Source organism: Taudactylus pleione, unplaced genomic scaffold, assembly GCF_031769625.1.
Source record: "Taudactylus pleione unplaced genomic scaffold, aTauple2 ptg000192l, whole genome shotgun sequence".
NCBI classification, from domain to species: Eukaryota; Metazoa; Chordata; class Amphibia; order Anura; family Myobatrachidae; genus Taudactylus; species Taudactylus pleione.
In genome coordinates, this window is record NW_028284594.1 from 1114559 (window position 1) to 1138242 (window position 23684).

Genomic DNA, 23684 nt, shown 5'->3' on the forward strand with positions numbered 1-23684 from the left:
AGTGCAATCTGTATCTAATTAACTGGGATATGCGTAAGATTAGGCCTTGCTGTTTACAGTCTCAACAGAGTAGACAGTAGCCAATTTTAACAATAATTTGCACTAATATATGTACATTAGAGTGACTTTTGCATTTACACATTATACAATTAGTCAAACTGATTACATTTGCAATTTTATCAGGTTGACAAAAAATCTTAATAAAATGTAAACCATTAATCTTCATGATTATCCAACAAAGTAGGAAGCAGCAGTTTATGTGTGTGCACTGGTGTGATGGAATAAACATCTTTCTGGTTGTAAAGTCCTGCGTGCGTAATATGTTGATATATAATTAAAACATAATAATAATACAAACTGGTTTAGTTCGATTAGCATTCAAGATGAGCATCAATATCTTGTCATGAGTGGGAGCCCTTACATTCTCTCAATTTATTACATAGAACAAGTCTGTTAAAAATATTATGCTACAGTACTTTTTCAAGTATCCACTTTTTAAAGGAAATTAAATAAATATAAATTATAAACTTTGAGGGTTATTTAGCATGAGTAGTTTTAGTGTGACTTGTTCTCATGGTAGTAAAAATAATAATACTAGAACAAATATTAAGTAGTATTTTAAAACCTTCTTTAAAAACTATGGGCCTGATTCAGAGCCGGACGCTTTGACCAGAGCGCTCGCTCTGAATCAGGGCCCTCCTCCATGAAAATGGAGCGGCCTCCTGGCTGCTCGTATAGCTGTGGGTGACCACCCACAGCATATGCGAGCGGCCAAAAAGATGGTCGCGATGGTCTTGACCATCACGACCATCGGACTTGCGACGGAGACCCTGCGGTAGGGTCTCCCTGCTGCAAGCCCTGGAGTGATTTTGGCTCTATCAGAGCCAAAATCACTCCCACTGACATCACTAGTGATGTCAGTGGGGCCAGCTTCAGACGGTAGGCGTTCCCATGGGAACGCCTCCATCTGGCAGGCACGCCCACCAAAGGGGGTGTGCTGTCAATCAACATCGACAGCACGCCCCCTTTGGTGCGAGACCCGGAGCGATGGAAAGCCTGTCGCTCCCCGGGTCTCGCACATGCGCACGACGGAGCTCCCTCCGTCGTACGCATGCGCAGTGGGGAACATCGACCCACTTGAGAGCGTACTGCCACTTGCGAGTGGGTCTGAATGACCCCCAATGTGTGTTGGTGTGTCTCTATTTTTTTTTCTGTAAACTCTTTTGGCATAAATAGCAGGGTTTATATGGACCCCTGAGCCTGATTCAGAGATGGCTGGAATTCTAGAGCTGCACACAAGCGGCTGTGCAATTCCGTCCATCTCAAATGCAAATGCAGCAGGAGGTGTTTTTAGGAAACAGACACCTCATTACCTCATCTGCGTGATCCCAGTGCTGTGCCTGGGCTCACCATCGAAATAATCAGGACCATTGTCGCGATTGTTGTCTCTTTGGCTAAACTGCGGTAGCTGAAGCTTACTGCAGCCTGTCCAGGTCCTAGCGGCTTGAGAGGCCAGGAAGTCGGAGTCCATGGACGCAGATCCTGGCTTCAGTACTCACAGATAAAGGGGGATGAAACTTGGAGGTTAAAGCTGCCAATCCATGGGTCCCACATTTTTTTTTATTAATTACAACAAGACAAACACACGGATAAATAAATATACGCATAAGTAAATCAAATACATACTTTGACATCTAAGCACATTTTTAGGGGGAACAAAGGGTCTACTTTTCAAAATAGCTGAAATAAAATAAAAACTGAAAAACATATTAATATATTTATATGATATATAGAATGCAAAGTACTCCTATTTCTAGATCTGTGCTGATATTTTCAATGTTTTTTCTCCCATCGTGACAGAATTTTGAAACACTTTAATTAGTATTCTGAACCAGTAGTAGTCTTGATATTTTGAATAGGTTTTTGTTGTGTGTATTTTTTCTCTCTCTTTGCTGGCACTTCATCAAATAGTCGCTCCTCTTGCAAATGAGCTTTTTGAAATCTCATAAGTAGATGCTCTACAAAGAAATGTACTTTCATATATTGTCCTACTGGAATGTGTCTAAACAAGTGTACCACTATCTGATTAAAACAGTGAATGTGTTTCCCAATACCTGTTGTATATAAAGAACACAGTGTTCAGTGTTATTATGTCCTTCCCCAGCACACACATGCTTATACACAGAGAATAAAGAAGCAGAATATTTGTTATCTACATGAATTGTATTGCAAAATAATGATGGTCACTCTGCTTTGTCTGTGGATAGAGATTAGTGATTGTTTTTAATAAAGTTGTAGTTCTTAGGAATTTAAACAATATGTTAGTAAATTAGAATTTTTAACAAACAGCATTTTTTTTTATTTATTCGAAATTACATTTTAATTATATTATTGGAACCAGAAATAAAAGATTTAACTGATTAACTGAAAATAGATCTATTGACCTTGAATCACCACACACACACACTGTAGTACTGCAATATGCAGGAGTTATGCTCATGTCTAACTGTGGATAAATGAAAACACCTATTATTTGTACATTTGTTTTATTATTGGAGAACAATTTGGTTTTCTCTTATTATTTCACAAATAATAATTGAAAAAAAAAAATATATATATATATATATATATATATATATAAGTAAATAAACCAGCAACGCAAACAGCGACACTCGGAGACTTGCACAAAATGTCAAAAGCGTGTATTCAAACAAGATACATATGACACTAATGTTTCGGGGCTACAATGTCCCTTTGTCAAGGCATGCTGAAGCGCCATTTTTTAAATGCAAAGATGGCCACCGTGAACCAATCACGGCTTGCGGCGGCCATCTTTGAATTTCAAAAATGGCGCTGGGCGCCATTTTTTAAATGGGCACTGCTGCCGTACTCAGCAGAATGGCTGGCAGGGACTGGATTCTCTCGGATCTAGGCCTGCAGCTGACAACCGCACAGGCTCTAGATCCCACAGCTGCCGCTGCTGGGTGCCGCCACAGATGAAGTCGCGAGCCATTACTGGCTCGTGGCAGCCATCTTGGAATTTCAAAGATGGCCACCACGAGCCGATCAGGCTTGCTACATCATTGGAGGTGGCAGCTGGGGGACCCAGCACTTCTGAAGAGGACACCAGTAGCCCTTTGGAGGTGGCAGCCACCTCCCAGGCGACGCCAGAAGCCCTGGGAGGTTGGCGCTCACCAGGTGAAGATGCCAGAAGCCCTGGCAGGTTGGCGCCCACCAGGTGAAGACGCTGAAGCCCTGGCAGAATGGCACCCACCAGGCAAATACGCCAAAGCCCTGGCGGGTTGGCGCCTGCCAGGCGAATACGCCTTAAGTCTTAGTGGACGGCGGCCATGTAAAAGAGCTGACACAGGCTGCCGCCCACTAGGCGATGACACCAAAGCCCTGCTGGATTGGTGCCCGCCAGGCAAAGACGCCGAAGCCCTGGTGGGTTGGTGCCCACCAGGCGAAGATGTGAGAAGTCCTAATCGGTGGTGGCCATGCAAAAGAGCTGACACAGGCTGCCGCCCACAAGGCACAGACACTGAAGCCCTGGTGGGTTGGCGCCCACCAGGCGAAGACGCCAGAAGTCCTAGTGGGCAGCAGCCATGAAAAAGAGCTGACACAGGCTGCCGCCCACTAGGTGAAGATGCTGAAGCCCTGGCGGGTTGGCGCCTGCCAGGTGAAAACACTGAAGCCTTGTCGGGGTGGCGTCCGCCAGGCAAAGACACCGGAAGTCCTAGTGGATGGCAGCCATGAAAAAGAGCTGACACAGGCTGCCACCCACTAGTTGAAGATGCCGAAGCCCTGGTGGGTTGGCGCCTGCCAGGCGAAAATGCTGAAGCCCCGGCAGGTTGGTGACCACCAGGCAAAGACACCAAAGCCCTAGCGGGTTGGAACCTGCCAGAAGAAGATGCTGAAGCCCTGGCAGGTTGGTGCCCACCAGGGAAAGACGCCGAAGTCCTGGGGTGGAGGCGGCCATGAAAAAAAGCTTAAAGGCCACCGCCCCCAGGTGAAAGTGCAGATAAAATAAATTTGATTTAAAAAAACGGTGTCTGCTAATTTTAATATTTCTTTTACAGGTGTACTACAGGTACCAGTGGGCCCAAAAATCCCTGCTTGCTGGTACTTGTGGTTTTCCAAGTACCAGCATGCAGAGGAGGCTTGCTGGGACCTGTAGTTCACCTGCAAAAGAAAAGTCTTTAAAATGCACCGCATATTACACAATCAACCCGGCACCCACTGCCCTGGGGTCTCGGGGATAGCCCTGGGTTATCAACCTGGACCTGGGGTGCCCTGGAGAGGGGGACCCCTTTATTGGGGGGTCCCCAGCTCCCCATGGATTCCAAGCCTGGGCTAACTAGCGGTCAGGGTTAATGCTATGGCTGGGGTGCACGGTGAAAGGGCTCCCCTGGCTGTGGCATTAGCCCCCCCGCTTGGAAAAGTTCGGTGCTGGTTCTGAAGAATACAGGGGGACCCTACTCATTTTTCCCCCTGTATTTTCAAAACCAGGACCGGATCAGAGCCCACTGCTTGGTTACACAAAGTATGGGGTATCCCTATGTCATTTGTCCCTTGTATTTATGCACAACCAGGGCTGGCTGTTAAAGTCCCAGGGCTGTTTGTGCTTCAGTGGGAGGGGGTCACTTCACACAATCAACCCAGCACCCACAGCCAAGGGGTGCTGGGGATAGCCCCGGGCTATCAGTTTAGGCCTGGGGTGCCCTGGAGAGGGGGCCCCTTTATTGGAGGGGTCCCCATCTCCCCAGGGATCCCTGGCCTGGGCTGACTAGCGGTCAGGGTTAATGCTTCGGCTGGGGGGCCCGGTGAAAGGGCTACCCTGGCTGTGGCATTATCCCCCCGCTAGAAAAAGTCCGGTGCTGGTTCTGAAGAATACAGGGGGACCCTACTCATTTTTCACCCTGTATTTCCATAACCCTATCCACATTTCTGTTTTCCCAAACCGTGCCTCTCCCCTGCATCTGCACCACTGTTTTCCACACATCTGCATCGCTTTGTCCCCCCCATCCGCACCACTGTATTTCACCCATCTGCATCAGTTTGGCTCCTTCCCATCAGTGCTGCTTAGGCTCCCCCCTCTCCAGGCATATATGTCCCCATGTACACCGATCTGTCTCTTCCCCATCCACTCCACTCTTATCCCATCTGTGCAGCTCTATCTTCTGCTGAGACCTCAGTTGCATAGACTGCATGTGTGTACTCCAATGAGCACACAATTCTGTGAATTAGCAGCTCCACCATTTTGTGAGTGACAACAATCTCACTCTGTGAGAGTGTTGAATCTGCAGTTAACCACAGGGTGTGATGGCATACCATATCTGTATTGCGCAAGGAACACGGGGGACTGAGGGGTGGCTGGAAAGAGCAGCATAGAGAGATGCGGAACAGGTCAGAGCAGGGGGCAGAGCGGGGCTGAAAAGGGGCAGGATGGGACAGGTCCCTTTATTGGTATAAAATAATTGTATGTATGATCTTCATTTCATATATAGAGGTGTGATTGACCACACTCTCCACCCCCATATCATGGTGATAGACCTCACATTACTGCTACTAATGTTTAGATGCTTGGATTGGCTGTGTTTTAGTGAAGCCATTCTCACTTCATACTTGTTTATTCATGACATGCTAATTCTGGGATTGGCTACAGGTTCTTCTAGTCCCCCCCACTTTATCTTCAATACACTTATGTATGAACCATTGTGCCTAACTGTCCATTTAGTGCATAATTAGTAGTTGAGTCAACAGTCCACTTTTAAGAACTTCTGCGAAATTGCTTTTCATCTTTACTATATCTGTGGGACTGTGGATCCAGATGGAAACTTGCCTTGTAGAAATGGTAACAAAATGTCACTTTAGTGTCTGTTTTACTTTCATTTCAGGACAACCCCTTTAATTCATTTACAATTTTTTCATTTATCTTTTAAATAAATCTGAAGACATTGTGACAACATTTATACATGTGTTGGGACTGAATCATTAAATGTGCAATCTGTTGCCCAAGAAAAATCTCCTTCTATGTGAGAGATCTGTAGAAATCCTTTCTTTGTGTGTCCTGTGTATCCTTGCTTCAATACCTTCCTGCACAGTATTGGGGCAACATATTCGAGTCAACTGAACCTGAGTTTTTTAAGAGAAGGAGACTCCTGGACTCAGCAATAGGTAGAGTTGTCACTGAGTTCTAAAGCGAGCCCGAGTACAGAGAGTGGTTCTCCGGACCTTATTGATGGTGTGAAGAGTAACAGTCATTGCTGTGTCAGTGAGAATTTGAGAGGTTTATGGGCATATTTATCAATTCATATTTTACATGCGTTTTGGGGATATCATGGATATGCCGCAGGAGATACAGTGGGCCTGATTCAGAGCCGGACGCTCTGAATCAGGGCATTTTTTTTTTTGGTGCGTCCTCCTGGACGCTCGCATAGCTGTTGGTTACCACCCACAGCTTATGCGAGCGTCCATGATGATGGTCGCAATGGTCAAGACCATCGCGACCATCGGGCTTGCGACGAGACCCTGCGGTAGAGTCTCACTGCCGCAAGCCCTGGAGTGATTTTGGCTCTATCAGAGCCAAAATCACTCCCACTGACATCACTAGTGATGTCAGTGGGGCCGGACCCAGACGGTAGGCGTTCCCATGGGAACGCCTCCGTCTGGGCAGCCATGCCCCAGCACGCCCACCAAAGGGGGCGTGCTGTCACTCACCAACGACAGCACGCCCCCTTTGGCGTGAGACCCCGAGCGACGGCTTCCCCATCGCTCGCCGGGTCTCGCGCATGCGCACAACAGAGCAGCCTCCGTCGTGCGCATGCACATTTGGGTACCATCGACCCGCTTGCGAGCGTCCTGCGCTCGCGAGCGGGTCTGAATGAGACCCAGTATCTCCAATATCTACCATGGTCTCTCCATTTCCAACCGCAAAGCAGCTCTCAAAGGTTTCTATGGGGCTACTATGCAGTTGGATATACCAAGCAGCTTGTGCCGATAGCTACAGTAACACCATCTGAAGATGGTGTTAGCCTATAGTAGTTATTGGGCTACTGTACTGTTTTGGTCGCGCATTCACAGTAAGCCCACAGACGCTGAAGCAAGAAACAGAGTTATAGTGTAAGTTATCACTCGGCTTCCAGCTCTTCACTGATACAGGCTCTTATCGGAGCCCGTCTCCCGGCAAGAGCTTGTTACTAAATTCACATGAAAGGTACATTTTCATATTGCGAATTTAAGCAACTAAATATAAACATTTTTCCATTAAGACGCTGACAATTATTACTTTTGTACAAAACCTTTAATTTATTGCAACTTCTGTATTCATCAAATATGCTCATTTGAGTCTGATTTCTTAAATAAGTTATGACAGAAAACCAGCTTTGGGATGTATTTGCTTCGTGTGTCAAATTTGTACATTTTTATGTTTCCTTTATATCATACATGACTTGCCTACACTTATATTCTCTTGTCCAGGAGAGTTCCCGGAGGGGAGCTGTAGATGATCATTGATGGTGGCAGGACCAAGTGCTTCTCTTCATTAGACCCTACCCCCTTGCTACATAATGCAGCGAATCACGGGTCTATGAATAGATAGGCTTTTAAGGTGATCAAGTAAAAGTATAGAGTAATGCCTAATTACTGACTTTGAGAATATATAAAAGAGATTTTTAAAATCACTTAAATCATTTTAACTTGGAAAGCAAAGAAAATGCATAATTCCAACCTCTTAGCATTTAATTAAATATCTCGCCCCGTAAGACAAAATCTAATTTTTAAATGTGAGCGCTATACTAAGAGCATTATTGTGCTTATCCCAGTACCAGTGGGAGGTCACTATATGTAGAAATATTCTTCTCACCTCCTAACACAATAATATTGCATGATAGTAATTGTTTTTTATGTTGCAGTTACAGTAGTGACCTACAGTAATGTATCATAACTTAAGTAAGAAAACTTTTTGTGTCTGAATTAATCTCAGTATTTTTCTATGTGGCCCCAGGCGTGTTATTCATTTTATTCAGTTTATCTATGTTTGTGGGGTTTGAAAATGTAGTTTTGTTCCAACTTAAAGACATATTTTATTAATTGGTATCTGGGAGCTCAATCAATTTAGTTCATGCTTTCAAAACTTATCACAGAAGAGATCAAGCTTTAACATAGGTATAAGGTGAATGATGACAGTGTGATAAAAACATTGGGCAGAATTCAATTGTTTGCAGCCACCTACACGCCTGATGGAGCTATTTAGTTGTTAATCCTGTCGGGAGCGATCAGCTGACGGCACTGGCATTTCAGCCAGGGGGTGCGAGCTGAAATGCATGAAAAGTGACCCGTTTGGGTGGCCAAACTGTACTTTTCATGATCACGCACAGCACTTTGGTCAGGTGTAGCTATTTTACATGGCTAAAGCTGACCTCATTGAGCGCGATTGGCACAATATTCTAATCAATTCAATCTCTCCCCGCTATTTCCAGTCACTTCAGACAAGAGATCGGGTGCGAGAAAACATATAACTAGGGTATTGCGACCAGTGCCATGACACAGGGCACCGAAGGGCAGGGGGCGCTGTTTGGGCCTGTCAATTTTCCTGTTTATTATCATTCTCACTTGTAGCTTCCTCTTCTTTTATCCCCAGCATCTCCTGGCCTCTCCTATCTCTTCCCTGGTCCTACCCCATGAGGCTATGGCCCTTTTTCAGGTGCACTATCTTATGTCCCTGTTTAAAAAATAAGAGGGGGGGCGCCAATGGTCTCTCTGGCGCAGGGTACCAAAAAGTCTAGTTTTGGCTCTGACAATTGAATTCTGCCCTTGGTCTGTTGTACCATAAGGTTTACTTGTTCTATACCCACAGTAATACAAATAATTTTTGTTGCCTGAACCAATATGCATGTAATTGCAGACTATTAATTTTTAAGGATTTAGTGATTGGCACTTGTTCGTAGTGAATTGATAGACTCAGAGATAGTTTAGGAATTATGTATACCATAGATGCATCTCCTTAGGCAGCTCCCAACCTTCACACTCCTACTCAGGATCTTGTTAGGAGTGTGGTGCTAGGATATGATGATACACCACTGACCCATTACAAACATGGAGAAGTAGCAGCCTGCAGCTTTGTATTTAAGAAGCTGCCAACTGTTACCACACCATATGTCTTGCAGGTAACTTTCAGTTTGGAGGTACTCTGTTGACAACCAAGACAAAAGGTCTTTTTATATACCCTGGCACCACTCTTGTGTATACACGTGACCCACCCGGAAGTCAGGACTTCTGTGCTGTTACTCGTCATCACCCACTTGTGTGATACGAATTACTTGAACACAGGTGAGTGACCTTAGTGTGCTGGTAATTGCGCGGGAGAGGTGTCCCGTTGACCTATATAAACCTTGTTTATGGGCTGTTTACTTCACTTGATGAAGTGCCCCTTGATGATGGTGCAGCTTAGCACCGAAACGGCCGTCGGGCTGTCTATTAACTAGGATTTGTTTCTGCAGCCAGAGAGCTACGCAAGCGGCTTGAATTGGATAAGTTCAATATGCACTGTTTTTGCACTTTAATATGTGGCTCCTGGTATACAGCATTGTTTTGACATGCTTTCTATATAAACAGTTTTTGGGCATTTAATTGGTGTGCTGTTCTTCACTGCTGTGGATCCCCATGTATACCCTGGCACCAGAATCGGTATGAATTACCGCCAGACGCAAGTCCCGACAGCGGCTGCCCGACATGGGTAAAAATCCTGATCGTCCCCAGGTAAGTATTTACTAACCTAACCTCCCCCCCTAACCCTAACCCTCCTTAGGTGTGCCTAACTGTAACCTTCCACCCAGTGCCTAACCCTAATCCCCCCTCTAAGTGCCTAAACCTTACCCCCCCTTCCCTGCCGCCTAAACCTAAGTCCGCCAGGGAGTGCCTAACCCTAAGTCCCCCACGGGGGTGCCTAACCCTAACCTCCCAGGGGGGTGCCTAACCCTAAGTCCTCCCTGGGAGCCCTAAACCTAACCCTCCCCCCCACGGCTGTCCGCAGCGGCGCCGGGCATCACTTCAATCGGGATGCCAGGCGCCGGTCTCCTGGCATCGGTAAAATGACAGGCGTCTAGATTTAGATGCCTGTCATGTAACCCTCGCCAGGATAAAGCAATCGGGATGCTGGCCATCGGGATTACGTCCGCCGGCTTCCCGAATGCATACCGTGGCACCCATAGCAATCACCTAGTGGTAGCAGCAGTCCTGTATAGGTTGAATATTGGTTCTGACTGCAAAATGGCTTCCTCGGATGCTTCAACATAATTGATTTGAAATTTTAATCGGACTTAGCTGTTTCAATGGCCATGAACATTTTCATGGTACAATAACCAGTTAACCCTTAATTCAATTTGTGGCCTGCGTTTGCTGTTCACATTCACAATTAGGAGGGAATTCAATTAGCCGTGGTAATTTACTGCATGCTAATCAATCCCCCGGATCAAATTAGCCCCAAAGTCAACCTGGCCACCACAACTATTATTGGAGATTTTTTAATTTTCGGAACCTCAGCACGCTCCGAAAAAAAAGATGGAGGCAATGAAACACATAGGTCCGTGACCTATGTGTTTTCATGCGATCAGAAATCATTTTTTGCACATAAAAAAACGGGCTGTAATTTGAATTGCGCAGAAACAAACATTGTGAAAAATCCAGTTTTCTTGCGTGCAAAAAATTACCGGGGCTAATTGAATTCCCCCCTTAGTGTTCAAGGTTCACATGTAAGCATCCCTAATGTTAATTAAAGCGACTTTCTCCTGCAAATAGTATTACCCCCTAACTTGCATCACTATTTGCAGTTTCATTGCGATGTGAATCTTTAAGACATAACGATGCACTTAGAAAAAATTATGTACATAATCGTTGCACATAACGATGCTGTAGCTAATCTGTTTTCATTATTTAAACTGCAACCAAATATTCACTTTCATTATTAAATCTGCACTAGAAAAATACAGGTTATTCAGCACCAATTTCAATACAATTTATAATGTCCTTCACTATATCCATAAACTCTACATTGGCTGATGTCAGCCTACATTTATACACAAGCTAACAACATGAACTAATCTGAAATAAAGACACAGAGAAGTATTATTAGGGAAAAGGGTCACCTTTATTTATTTATAACAGGGAAAAGCATGGTGGCGAAGAAAGAACAGCTTTACACACAGTATATCATCTGCTCAAGTAAGACGGACTTAAATGTGGGCCAACTGCCAGCCCATAACATGTAATTCCCAAAAGACTAGATGGGGGCAAACTGCCATCCCATCACCAACAACTCAAGGTATCCAAATTCTCCTCCCAATGACTCACAAGAAACCTATCTGGACTGGTGGTGCACTGACCCAAGTAGGGTAGAATCTGCCTAACCTGTGTATTGGTGGGGAGAGCACCTCAAGACCTAAAGCAAGACAGCCACTGCTACCGATCTTTTCCTCAACAATAAAGCCAAAAACCAACAGAACCATAATAGAAGGGAACAGAAGGGTGAAAAAGTCAGATGGAGCAAAAGACCTCCCAGCCCGGGAAACATTAGTATAAAACACAAACCACATCCCCAGTACACCCTTCAAATGCTGATAAACCACAGTAAAAACACTCCATAACAAAACCCCAGCCTTCCAACAAAATTAACCCCTGCTGCTAACTGTATGCTACCCCGTTCTAGGTGTCTACATTTTGACATGCAATGTCTTTTGTTCCCTCAATCTTACCTGAACTAAGTGAACCAGACTAAATACAGCATGGTTTCACATAATCCTAATAAGGTCTGTCTCACTAAGCTGATTCAGAGCTATTAGACCACCTTTAATTATAATTGAAGCTAAACCAGGCTTTAGGCCTAGGCACCCAAGGCAACTTCCTTGGGCTCCAAATTTTGAAGGGCCCATCATTTTCTAATTAAAATATTAGATCTTTCTTCTGAAGTCCGAATTCAGAGAATACAGAAATTTAAATTCACTTGAAGAATATGTGGTATGACAATATAAGGCTGTAGCTTAGATGCTCAGATGCTCCGGCCTCTCCAATGATGGACCCAGAGGGGAGCATGCAGACTCTGTATGCCTCCTGTGATATTGTGAGATAGAAGGACTGACTGCTGCATGCTGTGCTGCTGGAGGTAGGTAGTGCAGTCAGACTGCTGTAGACTTTGGCTAAATACTCTATGATAAGGTGCAGTGCCAGAAGAGATATATGGATCCCTGATCCCCAATGGCAACTGTTCCCAGCTGTGTCACGGATGAGATTTAATGACATCACAACATTGGAGATTTATAATGTATGCTAACCATAGTAACCAGGTATACTGCATACATAAATTACATTTTATACAAAGACCCCCCCAAAAAAATGTTTACCTTGCGACCAGCAAGTGCCCAGATTGGGAGCTGTGTTCTAAATTAAATATCTGTATAATCTCAATTCATTTTGCTAGGAAAATATATTTTCCAACATACTGTATTGGCAGTCTGGATTGGGGCAGGGGTGGCTAAGCCACACAATAAAAGCTAAAGCACTGGACTGTCCCTTTTCACTCTCTTGTCTTTTGCAATCACTTTACACTGATATATGCACCAGTGGCAAGTGGGTGTTTGGTACCTGTTCACCACTGCTCTGCTATGCAGATCCAGGTGAATGGGTCATACTTCCTACCTGCCGAGTAGATGTATGCAGTCCTGATTATGACAGTGAGATGAAGCCCTCAAATCAGACTGTCCAACCAAAATCGGGATGGTTGGGAGGTTTGTTCTCCTTCCCAGAGCTAAGTAACGTAAATGTTTGTTCTGTATCAAAACTTTACTAACACAGTGAAGCATCTAGCAGTAAATCCCCAATGGATGCTGGGGATAGACAGCTTCTGTTATTGGTAGGCTGCTGTGAGCATTCTATTTCTTACTGTGACTTTTATGAGGATCTGACTGTGTGCATAGATCTTATATTGTTACTGTGTACTGAGGAATAGTTTAATTACTGTTGTGTAATAACTGGAAAGGGCACAGTTATTGTATCTGGTGGGAAATGGATTTGTGCTTTGTACATGGAAAAAAAGATAAGGCGATGACAGAATTATTAAAGCAAACATTGTAACTGACCGATGCAGAAGCACAAATTTGATTAGTGCGATCCTTTGTTTTTCAGGCATTTTAAAAGAAAAGGTTGAAGGCTTTACTGGATAATCTCCTCATAAAGCAGAAGAGATGCTATGTAGTTGGTGTAATGCAGTCTTCTTGTCATTTCAATCATCTACGACTCAATCGCTCTGAAAAATCAAATTTGTATTGTCTGAATAATCATGAATAGCTGACTTTAAATATGGCTAGATAGGCTAATATTTAGTATAGGGGAAAAGCCCTGAAACACATACTTTTGCCAAAGTATGGCTTCTCCCTATTTGAGAATCATCCGTCCACCAACATCTATCGCCTGGTATACCCAGTGATAGCCTTCGCCGGCCACCTCCGGCAATAACTTGCCCATGCAAAGGACCTCTTGGCACCCCAGGATGGAGGCATAGGACAACCAAAAAATGTTTCATATTTGCATGACACAAATTTGTTTTTTACACTGTTTCTAAAAATGTTTATATGTTTAGCTTTTTTTTCCTGTGAAAGTGCCACTGTAAGCCTAATTTCGTGCATCCAGTCCACTACACATGCATGAGTCAGAAAGCTGGGTCACGCATGTGCAATTGCTGGCCTGGTTTTAACAATGCTAGGCAGCAAGTTTATATGGTAAATTGAATGGAAAAGCTTATGGTGGGTACACACTTGCACGATATCGACCAAATTTGCAAGATTGGAGCGACAAATCGGGCATGTCGTACAGTGTGTATGCCTGATTGTGTGCTCCCTCGGATCATGTGCAGTAACATGTGATTGGCCAGGCTGCATGGCCAATCACATGATACCACATGTGTAGCAATGAATATTAATGAAGGTCGGAACAACACATCTTTCCGTCATTCATTAAATCTTCAAATGTGTTCCGGCAATTTTGTAAGATCCGGGGCAAAGGTAAATTGCCCCAACCATCGGCAAGATTGCAGGTTGTACAAGTGTGTACCCACCCTTACTATTGCCAAAGAGACCTTCGTTTCAAGCAGCAACCATGCTGTGTTCACTTCAGGGTAGGGTAGTGCAGGACAATGTACAGCTGTACAGTATGTGAGTAAGAGCTCTAAATGTCTATATTTCCAGTACATTTGTCCATGAGAACAGATGAAACAAGAAAAGGACTTATTCAAAGTACCATTATTGTGGTATTTATGACTATAATGCAAACTGGAGAAACATTTTGTACAATTGAATGCTCTTTGGTTAGTCTATAACAGGGTGCTTTTAGGGGTTAAGTTTACACAGAAACCCCCCTTGGGTGCAATGCTGGAATTATAATGGGGTTGAGCTAACTGCAATTGCAGCTTACCTGCAGTTTTATAAGTCTTTGTGCACAGTTGACACTTCTTTCCATTTTGATCAGCACTGCGATGTCACTGAGTGTCAAAATGGCCGCATGGGAGCTGCTGCGTATGCTAGCCACAGCCGCTCTTCCTGTTGGCCATTGCAAAGCTCAAACATAAGGTGCGGTTTGCAGAGATGTCACTCTTGCAATTCTGTGCTGTGTTCTGCAATTAAAACTGTAAAATTATAACTGACCATTTTGAGAATATTAGTATGGCTTCTAAATTTACTGGCCAAATAATGAAGCCTTTAGTCCTCTTTAGGCAAGCAGCCCATGTGAAGGATGTATAACTGCTTTCCACTGGTCTACTGTCTGTATTTTTCATCATTTTCACCTGTAAGGTCTATTTGTACTCCCAATAACATTAAACCACTTCCCTATTATCCTCCAAGTCCCATATTATAATCTAATATATCACATGCACTTTACTACAGAAACACCCCTTATACACGTATATCCAACTTGTGAAATAAACCACTTATTTTATATGATAAATAAAGCAATTACTATTAAGTATCATTTAAACCTGTATAACCTCTCTAATTATGCAATAGCAACCTCCCATCATGCGTACAAAAAAAAAAATTCTAGAATGAGCTTCAGTGACTTACAAAGTTGCAATAAACTAAAACAAATCAATCGCAAATATCTTTCTGCAAGCAGTTGCTAGTGGTGTCATCATCATTATCTGCAGCTTACACCTGTCTCTTGCCACCTGCAAATAATAAGGATTTTCCTGCCAAATCTGAATCAGTATGCAATTGCTCTAACAAGGCCTTGCAGTACTGTCCTTGACCTATGTCCTCCCTATGTCATGCTCTTCTGGCATAGGCAGTGATGTGCCCAAAAGTCACAGGTGTGGTTTGGCCACATTTGCATGTGTTCGGTTTCTGAGCATACACAGTGCCAAATTCCACTATATGCTATGCAAATGAGTGTACGTTCCTATTTCATGTCTGTCTGACTTGTGAGCATGTCTCCTGGTACTGTCAGTGTGTCTGTCTCTAATGTGACCCAGTCTCCTGGCACTGTCAGTGTGTCTGCCTGTAATATGAGCCTGTTTCCCTTCCCAGGACTGACAGTGTGTCTGTCTGTCCTATCAATGTGTGCGGAGAACCCTTATTTACTGTACATTCCATGTTAATTGTAGAGTTTATCATAATTATTTTGACTATCAGAATTCTTAGAGTTTAGAGTGTGCACCTGCATTTTCTTTTTCCTATCAATTTGTCTATATGACCTTTTTGCCTGTGTCTCAGCTCTTTCAGTTTATATGTCCCACAGTTATAGAGAGAGATAGGGAGAGGGGGGGTGGTATTAGAGATAGGGAGAAAGAGGGAGAGAGAGAGTTATAGATAAGGAGAAAGAGGGAGCGAGAGATACTAAATGTGAGAGAAGGAGGGTACACACATGGGAACGGGCAGGAAAAAAACAGCTACTTATTAAATGTTTCTCTGATTTTTACCAAAGTTTGTCCAGTTTCCCCTGAAGATTTTAAATAACTTGACTGATGCCATTCAGTCTGTCTTTATTTTATATGTTGTATATATGCACTTTTAAGCACACTTGTATAGTAGCATATTATTGTTGGCTTCATACCTACCTACATCTTCTGTATCTTGGTTGAGTTTACTGCATTCAGTGGAAGTAATTTGCATCATCAAAACCACATACATTACATTCCGATGCAGAGCATCGGAATGTCCCCCCGCTAATCCTAACCCTACCTTCGTGGTGCCTAATCCTAACCTCCCCCTTAGTGCCTAACCTACCCCAGGGGTGTGTAACCCTAACCCCCTCTTAACACTCCCTAAACCTAACCTCCCCCTTAGTTCCTAACCCTAACCTCTCCCTGAGGGTGCCTAACCCTTCCCCCTAGGGGTGCCTAACCCTAATCCCCCCCCACAAACCTAACCCCGCTAGACTCCCTAATCCTAACCCTCCCCCCCACTGTATTTTGATGCCTATCATACTAGCCTGCATTCCGCTGTCGGGATTGTGACCGGCGGATGACTACACCCTCTCTGGATCACACTGTTGCTTCATTAAAGACCCCCTTAGTTTTAAAAAGTCAAGCATGATAATGTGGTCAACACTTATCTCTGTAATTCTATGGCTAATATTTCATTTTATTACAGCAGTTTGGTAGTTTATGCAAAGAAGGTTTAAAAAAAATGGTTTTCTGAGCTCAAAGATATGTTTTTATATTTTATTCAACATTTATAGAAAAATAAAATAAAAATAACCCTTCCTGAAGTGTACAGTATATTATATTTACATTTAGTGGAAAAAAATAACTAATGTACAAAGTAATGGCATAACACAGGTTCTAAATCTTTCAGCAAATAACCTACAGATAGAGCGGAGCAAATCATTCACCATTCTGTTTGCAGAACAATTCATTATATTGATTCTATTTTAGCAAATCAATTTACAAATCTATTAGTATTGGCTTAAACAGAAAAGTTGATTAAATATACATATTAAGACTATACTTTTTCAGAGTGCAAAAGTGAACATTTTGTTTTAACATTTCACAATTTTGGAAATAGAATGTTAAGCTATAATTTTGGTGGAAAAACTTCATTTTAAATAAATTTTTAGCAATTTGCATAGCAATTCATTTAGAACTTCGTGCTTTTATTTGGAAATTTGAAAGAGAAACACAAAGTAGATAGAAGCCAATTATTTTTTTTAGTTGTTCATCTACAAATACTATGACATTATTTAATAGCTTGAACTCATCTGTATAGTAATGCAGCAAGCTGAATACTTTATAGAATTATTGTTTTTGACTGTGCCCTTGTCCCATAATCCCAAAATCCTCCTGTCAAACTTACTGATGTGCGATTTCTTTTCTCACAATACAACTTTATGGTGGAGTCTAGTGGCAGATATACAGTCAGGTGCATAAATATTGGGACATTGACAGAATTTTCATATTTTGGCCTCTATTCACCACCACAATGGCTTTGAAATGAAACAAACAATATGTGCTTTAACTGCAGACTTTCAGATTTAATTTGAGGGTAATTAAATCCAAATCAGGTGAACAGTGTAGGAATTACAACGGTTTCTATATGTGCCTCCCACTTTTTAAGGGGCCAAAAGTAATGGGACTATCAACTCAAAAGCTATTTCATGGACAGGTGTGGGATATTCCCACACATATAGAAACCGTTGTAATTCCTACACCATTCACCTGATTTGGATGTAATTACCCTCAAATTAAATCTGAAAGTCTGCAGTTACAGCACATCTTGTTTGTTTCATTTCAAAGCCATTGTGATGGTGAATAGAGGCCAAAATATGAAAATTCTGTCAATGTCCCAATATTTATGCACCTGACTGTAGTTGGAGCTATTGTATTCATAGGACTAGGTTAGATTTCAAAAACTTTTAACAAATGCAATCACAAACTGCACCATAGTTTACTTATAGTCAGCACAGAGCTCTCACAATTAAGCAAAGAAAATGGTCCTTAAAATTTGGAAATGATGCAGGAGCATCTGGCATCACTCTAAAGGCCCCATACATCTGTAATTCATTGGGGCAAGTACCCAATCCCCAGACGTCAGGGTCGAGGCATCTGTGAATTCCAAAATGATTTCCCTGATTTGCTGATCCTGTCCAAAATATAATCGGGATCAGCAAATCAGGGATTTTCAACAGGAAGAATTTTGCCAATTCCCCATTTCCGACCGGTGGATCGGCGGTTCCGGTCTGATCAGGGAATTGGCAAAATGGCCGGCAGATGTATGCGTGCCTTAAAGTAAGGATGGAGTGATTATTTTGCAATCTCCTAGGCAATATAAATACTTTGAACAGATTCCTCAATTTACACACAAGAGACTGGCCAGCAATGTGATAACAAGCAAAACTTTAATGTTACATTTTACGATTTAAACTTGTATCACATTTTAATCATTGTCTAATTGCTGTGTGCGGTGTAATTCCTCAGTTCCACTTTACCTTTTGAAAAATCATCTGGTTATGGCTGATTAGTACATGTTATACAAAGTTTCTGGATTTAGTCCATTCACTATACGTCTATTCATTGATCATACAAGACTAAATGTAGCTAATCTGCTCACTTTAGACAGGTGGTCATCTCAATTGTAGCTAAATTGTGATTTGTACTTTCGTAGCTTAGAATGGTATAGTTTTAAGCCAGCACCAGATGTGTCTGTGTATTAATATAATTACTATTTGCACACACTAACTAAATACTCATAGCTATGAATACATTGCATTGTTTATCTAAAGTAGGTCACTTAACATAAAATGTATACAGTATGTGGAGATTTATCTTCGGATATATCTATCAACCAGCCAGGGAGACAATTAATGATCCAGCTTCCACTCTAATTCCACTTCAAAACACCAAGTCAAAAATGTATTAGTTGAAAAAGGAATACAAGCCAAGCTGTTTACTTACTACGTGCTGAGATATGGAAATGAAACAATTTGGAGATCATGAACTATGCAGGCAATAGACGTATTTATGTCTCAGGGAAAGTAGGCAGCAGTCGGAGACGCCGTGGGCGGTATGGTAGAAAAATAAGACAATGTGCAACTAAATAGGAGGGAACATTTGTGGCAAATTAGGAGCTTTGACACGTGTAGAAACTGTGAAAATCGTCTATAATGAGAAACAATTGTTACATATATTTAGACTCCTACATGCATTTAGAGGAGAACGGAAACAAGTTAGTGGTAATATGCTTGAAAATGTGGGTGGCTTGCTGAAACCAAAGGGAGGAGAAGGGGCACAAAGAGTGTTGTTTACTGTGGGAGAGCGGTGACATGGAGGGCATCATCCAATATAATCAAATGCACACCTTTGGCACCTTCCACACGCAGTTTGTATAGACATTTCTGTATGCACTATATAATTATTGGGAAGTCAACTACTGTACTTCCTCAGGAGGCTCTGCAATCCCTGAAGAGGAGATACAAGCAATAAACTGGTGCAGCACCAGTATATGCCGAAAAATATACATATATGTAAATAGGACTAAAAAGTAAAGATATCTAAACCATGTGTTACTATAAAAAATAGGGTAGGTGAAATTTAAGACAAAGGAATACAATAAAACAACTATAAAATATATTAAGCAATAAATTATGTATTAAACAGTATAACAATAAATAAATTGTTTTAAACAGTTTCAAATCATTATTTTACAACCTTGTGGCATTAAATAAAGTAAAACTACAATAATTTCTTACATGATATTTAACAGGGCATATAATTAAATAAATAAATATTGTCTCCTTAGGGACTAAAGTAGTCCCAAGCATACAGTATACTGTATTGCAGGCAATCCTGTGAGAATGAAAGTTCATGAACAAAAATCCATGTTAATGAAGGAAAATTATCCAAAATTATTAAAGAGATACAGTTTCCACTGAACAAACTGATTATATGGTCTCAGACCTGATAATGTATGTGAGACTAACCCGAGCAGCGTTTTAGGAAATGAGTGGATCTAATGTGATAATAGGTTGAACATTGAAGACACAATTACACTCTTTGCACCATGTACATTTCAGTTGGATCCAAAATCCTGCAAAAGTACAGTAGGGGCAGACGGATTTCACAGGGGAAGTAGCATGAAAAGGGTGTGGGTCTTATATAAGCATAAGTTGGAGAAAAAGGTACTGTACAAAACGAAAAATTTACTTCCTTTTGTATATATTTGTACCTGGCATTTAGTGAACAGCAAGCATATATGGCTTTTTGAATCATTTCTGAAACCTGTGTTACTTAAGTAAATGTAGGCAATTATCTTTTGCATTAAGCTATTAGTCTTAGGTATGGGATCTCTTTTCAGGATCCACCTTATCTTCAAAAGTATATATTTTTTAATTTTTATGATTTTGTCATTGATCACTGAGAGTATATATGTACCAGGGTTGTAGTTACCACGTTGGCACCCCATGCTATAGAGTTTTGTCATGAGAGTTCCTCCACCCTGTAGGACCAAAGTCTTCTTTTCTGTGCAGGCTTGGGGCCAGCACATTCTCAGTGGATCTCTATTGGCTCCATGTATGCTGAAAAGAGCAAAGCATGGGCCTCAGTGAGCCACTACACTTCACCAACCCCTCACCTCACTAAAAATGCTGCAGGGATCACACATTTACTAGAACTTAGATGTTGTCCCCTGTCTAACAAAACCTATATCTCTACGCAGCTCATCTTGTTGATGAAGTTTCAGTCAGAGACATTAAAAAAAGAATCATACGTAAAACATATTATAAATGTTTATGGAGCATGTTCCTCTGACCTGTCGTGTCCGTTTGTGTTCCTCTCTTACTTTATAGAGCTATGGAATGCCATATGTTCATGTTTTGCAAAGAAATGAGAAAAATAATTATTTTCCTACAACATGTAAGATCTTTAATTATAAAATTGCTATTGAAAGCAAAAGTGTTTTGTAATACAACATACAAGCTATTTAGAAGTTTTTGTGAATGAGGAATTTAACATGGTTTTCCATATACTGGGATATTTTTCTTTTATCGGGTTGTACATGACTTCTTTCAGCTTTCGTAAAATATATTTAATTAGATTTCAGATTTTCTTCTGCGTTTTTTTCCTAAAGGATTCTTACATTGCCTTCAAGAATTTCCCCTTTTAATTCTTTTGGTCACTAGATATAATTTTATCCATAGAGCACTATCATATTCAAGGGCAAAAAGTATTGCAAATCTGAATTGATGATGTGAAGGCTTTGGTGAAAAAAGAAGTAAACCAGTGCATTGGTATTTCACTAAATTAAATTTATTTTTATTTTTTTAAAGAGATACACGAGAGGAAAGGGACTAGATATTTGGTGCACATAAAAAATGATATATAAAATTTAAAGTTTATTCAATCTATTTGAAATGTTTCTAAAAAGCAACACAGTGGCGAAATATGTTTAAAATACAGTACAAGAGTAAGTGTAAGAGAACAAAATTAGTGTATTTAAAAAAATGGTTATTAAATTTAGAAAGACCGGTGGCTTTTTTGTGCGTTCTTTCTATATACAGTATATAGTATATTTTGTTATTGCTCTGCATTTATTATCCTAAAGGAGATTATTTGAAATTTTTATGTCTCAAAAACCCAGATCCAGCCAGTCTATTGATATACTGACCACTACAATTGTGTACAGATAATTAGGTAGTCTTGAAACTCCAAGTTCTGTATGGTGTATTTATTTCAGAAGAAAGGAATAGAATTTTCCTAGTTTCGTTAAAATGCAAATCTTATGGCTCTTAATTACCACTAAGTGGATCGTTTATGGCCATTTTTCTTCTTTTGGTATTCCTGCATACAGTTCCTCAATAGGTATCCTGATTCTGCAATGTCTCTTTATCATCAGGCTTAATTACCACTTGGTCGATATGTTTGATTCAAGCTCTATTAAAGATTTCCCTTTTATTTCTATGCAGCTTATTTATCCTGCATATACTGGAATGCAGTTTTCTTATTTACATTATTACATCAGGAGGCAGAGATAAAGAATCATCGGTACTGGTGTACTTTACAGACTCATTGCAGAGAGAACCCAAGTGTCATACACGCATTATTATTATCAATCATGGTAATGTCTAAATCCCCTGCACGGAGAGGACCCTGATGTCATCAGCCAGTATCCAGCGTCATTCCCAGTGTCCAGCGTCATTCCCTACCATCCAAGTGGCCATCGAAGGGGAATATAACTTTGTAACGAGCCACCGAGCCCGATGTGTGGCGAGCGCAGCGAGCCCGCGAGGGAACAACTTTCCTCTTTAGGTGGGGACAACTTTCTGTGCTTGTGTAGGTAAAGTACACAAGTACCATTTAAAACATTCATTGGGTTCTCTCTGCAATGAGTCCATAAAGTACACAAGTACCGAATCATCTTATGTCCTTGGCTAATGGGAACAATTGTATCTGATATACTGATAATCTAGGGATTATAGCTACAGTATAATGTATTTTTGTATCTGCTATTTAGATCATAAAGTAACTTATAATTTATGACTTTGGCAAGTAGCCAATATTAATACTTAAATCCAACAGGTCACCAAGATGTTACACATACTCTTGTATTATATTTGAAACATATTTCGCCACTTTGTTGCTTTTACACAATTTAAATATATTGAATAAAGGTTAAATTATATATATATTTAATTTATTTTGTTGCAGACCTGGGAAAATTTACATAGTTCTTGTTCTGGGATCCTAATTTTTATTTTCCCTATTTGTCTCCAACAGGTCACCAAGATGTTACACATACTCTTGCACTATATTTTAAACATATTTCGCCACTGTGTTGCTTTTTACACAATTTAAATATATTGAATAAAGGTTAAATTATATATATATAATTTATTTTGTTGCAGAACCGGGAAAAGTTACATAGTTCTTGTTCAGGGATCCTAATTTTTATTTTCCCTATTTGTCTCCAACAGGTCACCAAGATGTTAGCTGTGGTTGTCATCTTATTTGCTCTCCTGTGGATGCCCTATCGTACCCTAGTGGTGGTGAATTCCTTCATGGACCCACCATATCTCAATATTTGGTTCCTGTTGTTCTGCAGAATGTGTATCTACCTTAACAGTGCCATCAACCCCATCATATACAATTTGATGTCGCAAAAGTTCAGGGCCGCCTTCAAGAACTTGTGCAAATGTGAGCCGAAAAGGACAGAAAGGGCTGCAAAGTATAATGTGCCTGTGTATTACAGTGTTATGAAAGACAGTTCCCACGACAGTCCCGACCACGACCTCACTGTGCAGGAGGACCTCAATGGATTTCCATCTAAAAAAGTCAACTTTACAGAGAAATGTGTAAATACCACCACGACATACAGTGTGGCATAATATACCTAAAGTGCTCTACAATTAATGAGTATTTTCATTCTCGGTGTCATGTATTGAAAACAGTGTTGAACCAATTAAAGTTAACTCACTACATCTACTAAGTATAGGTGATGGGTCCACTTTAAGTGAAAACAAATGTAAATATTGTAGCAGGAACTGAACTTTGAATTAGTGCCAAATTTCTACCTTTTTTTCTAATCTTCAGTGTAATTTTTATTTAAGATATATATCAAGTATTTATTATTTTAATAAATTATGACCTTGTTGGAATTGACACTAATCATTGTTCATTACCTCCATCGTAAGCTAAGGTGTCCATCATCTGT

General features: G+C 41.2%; 1 protein-coding gene across 1 annotated transcript in view; it reads left to right on the top strand.

Moving 5' to 3' along the window:
- The window catches only part of LOC148518990 (thyrotropin-releasing hormone receptor-like), a 113853-nt gene extending 90440 nt beyond the window's left edge, over window positions 1-23413 (top strand). Inside the window, exon 2 of the mRNA XM_088476748.1 lies at window positions 22948-23413. Coding sequence (XP_088332874.1) covers window positions 22948-23358 — 411 coding nt within the window. The 3' untranslated portion in view covers window positions 23359-23413. The remainder of the gene's footprint in view (window positions 1-22947) is intronic.
- Window positions 23414-23684: the final 271 nt, after the last annotated feature.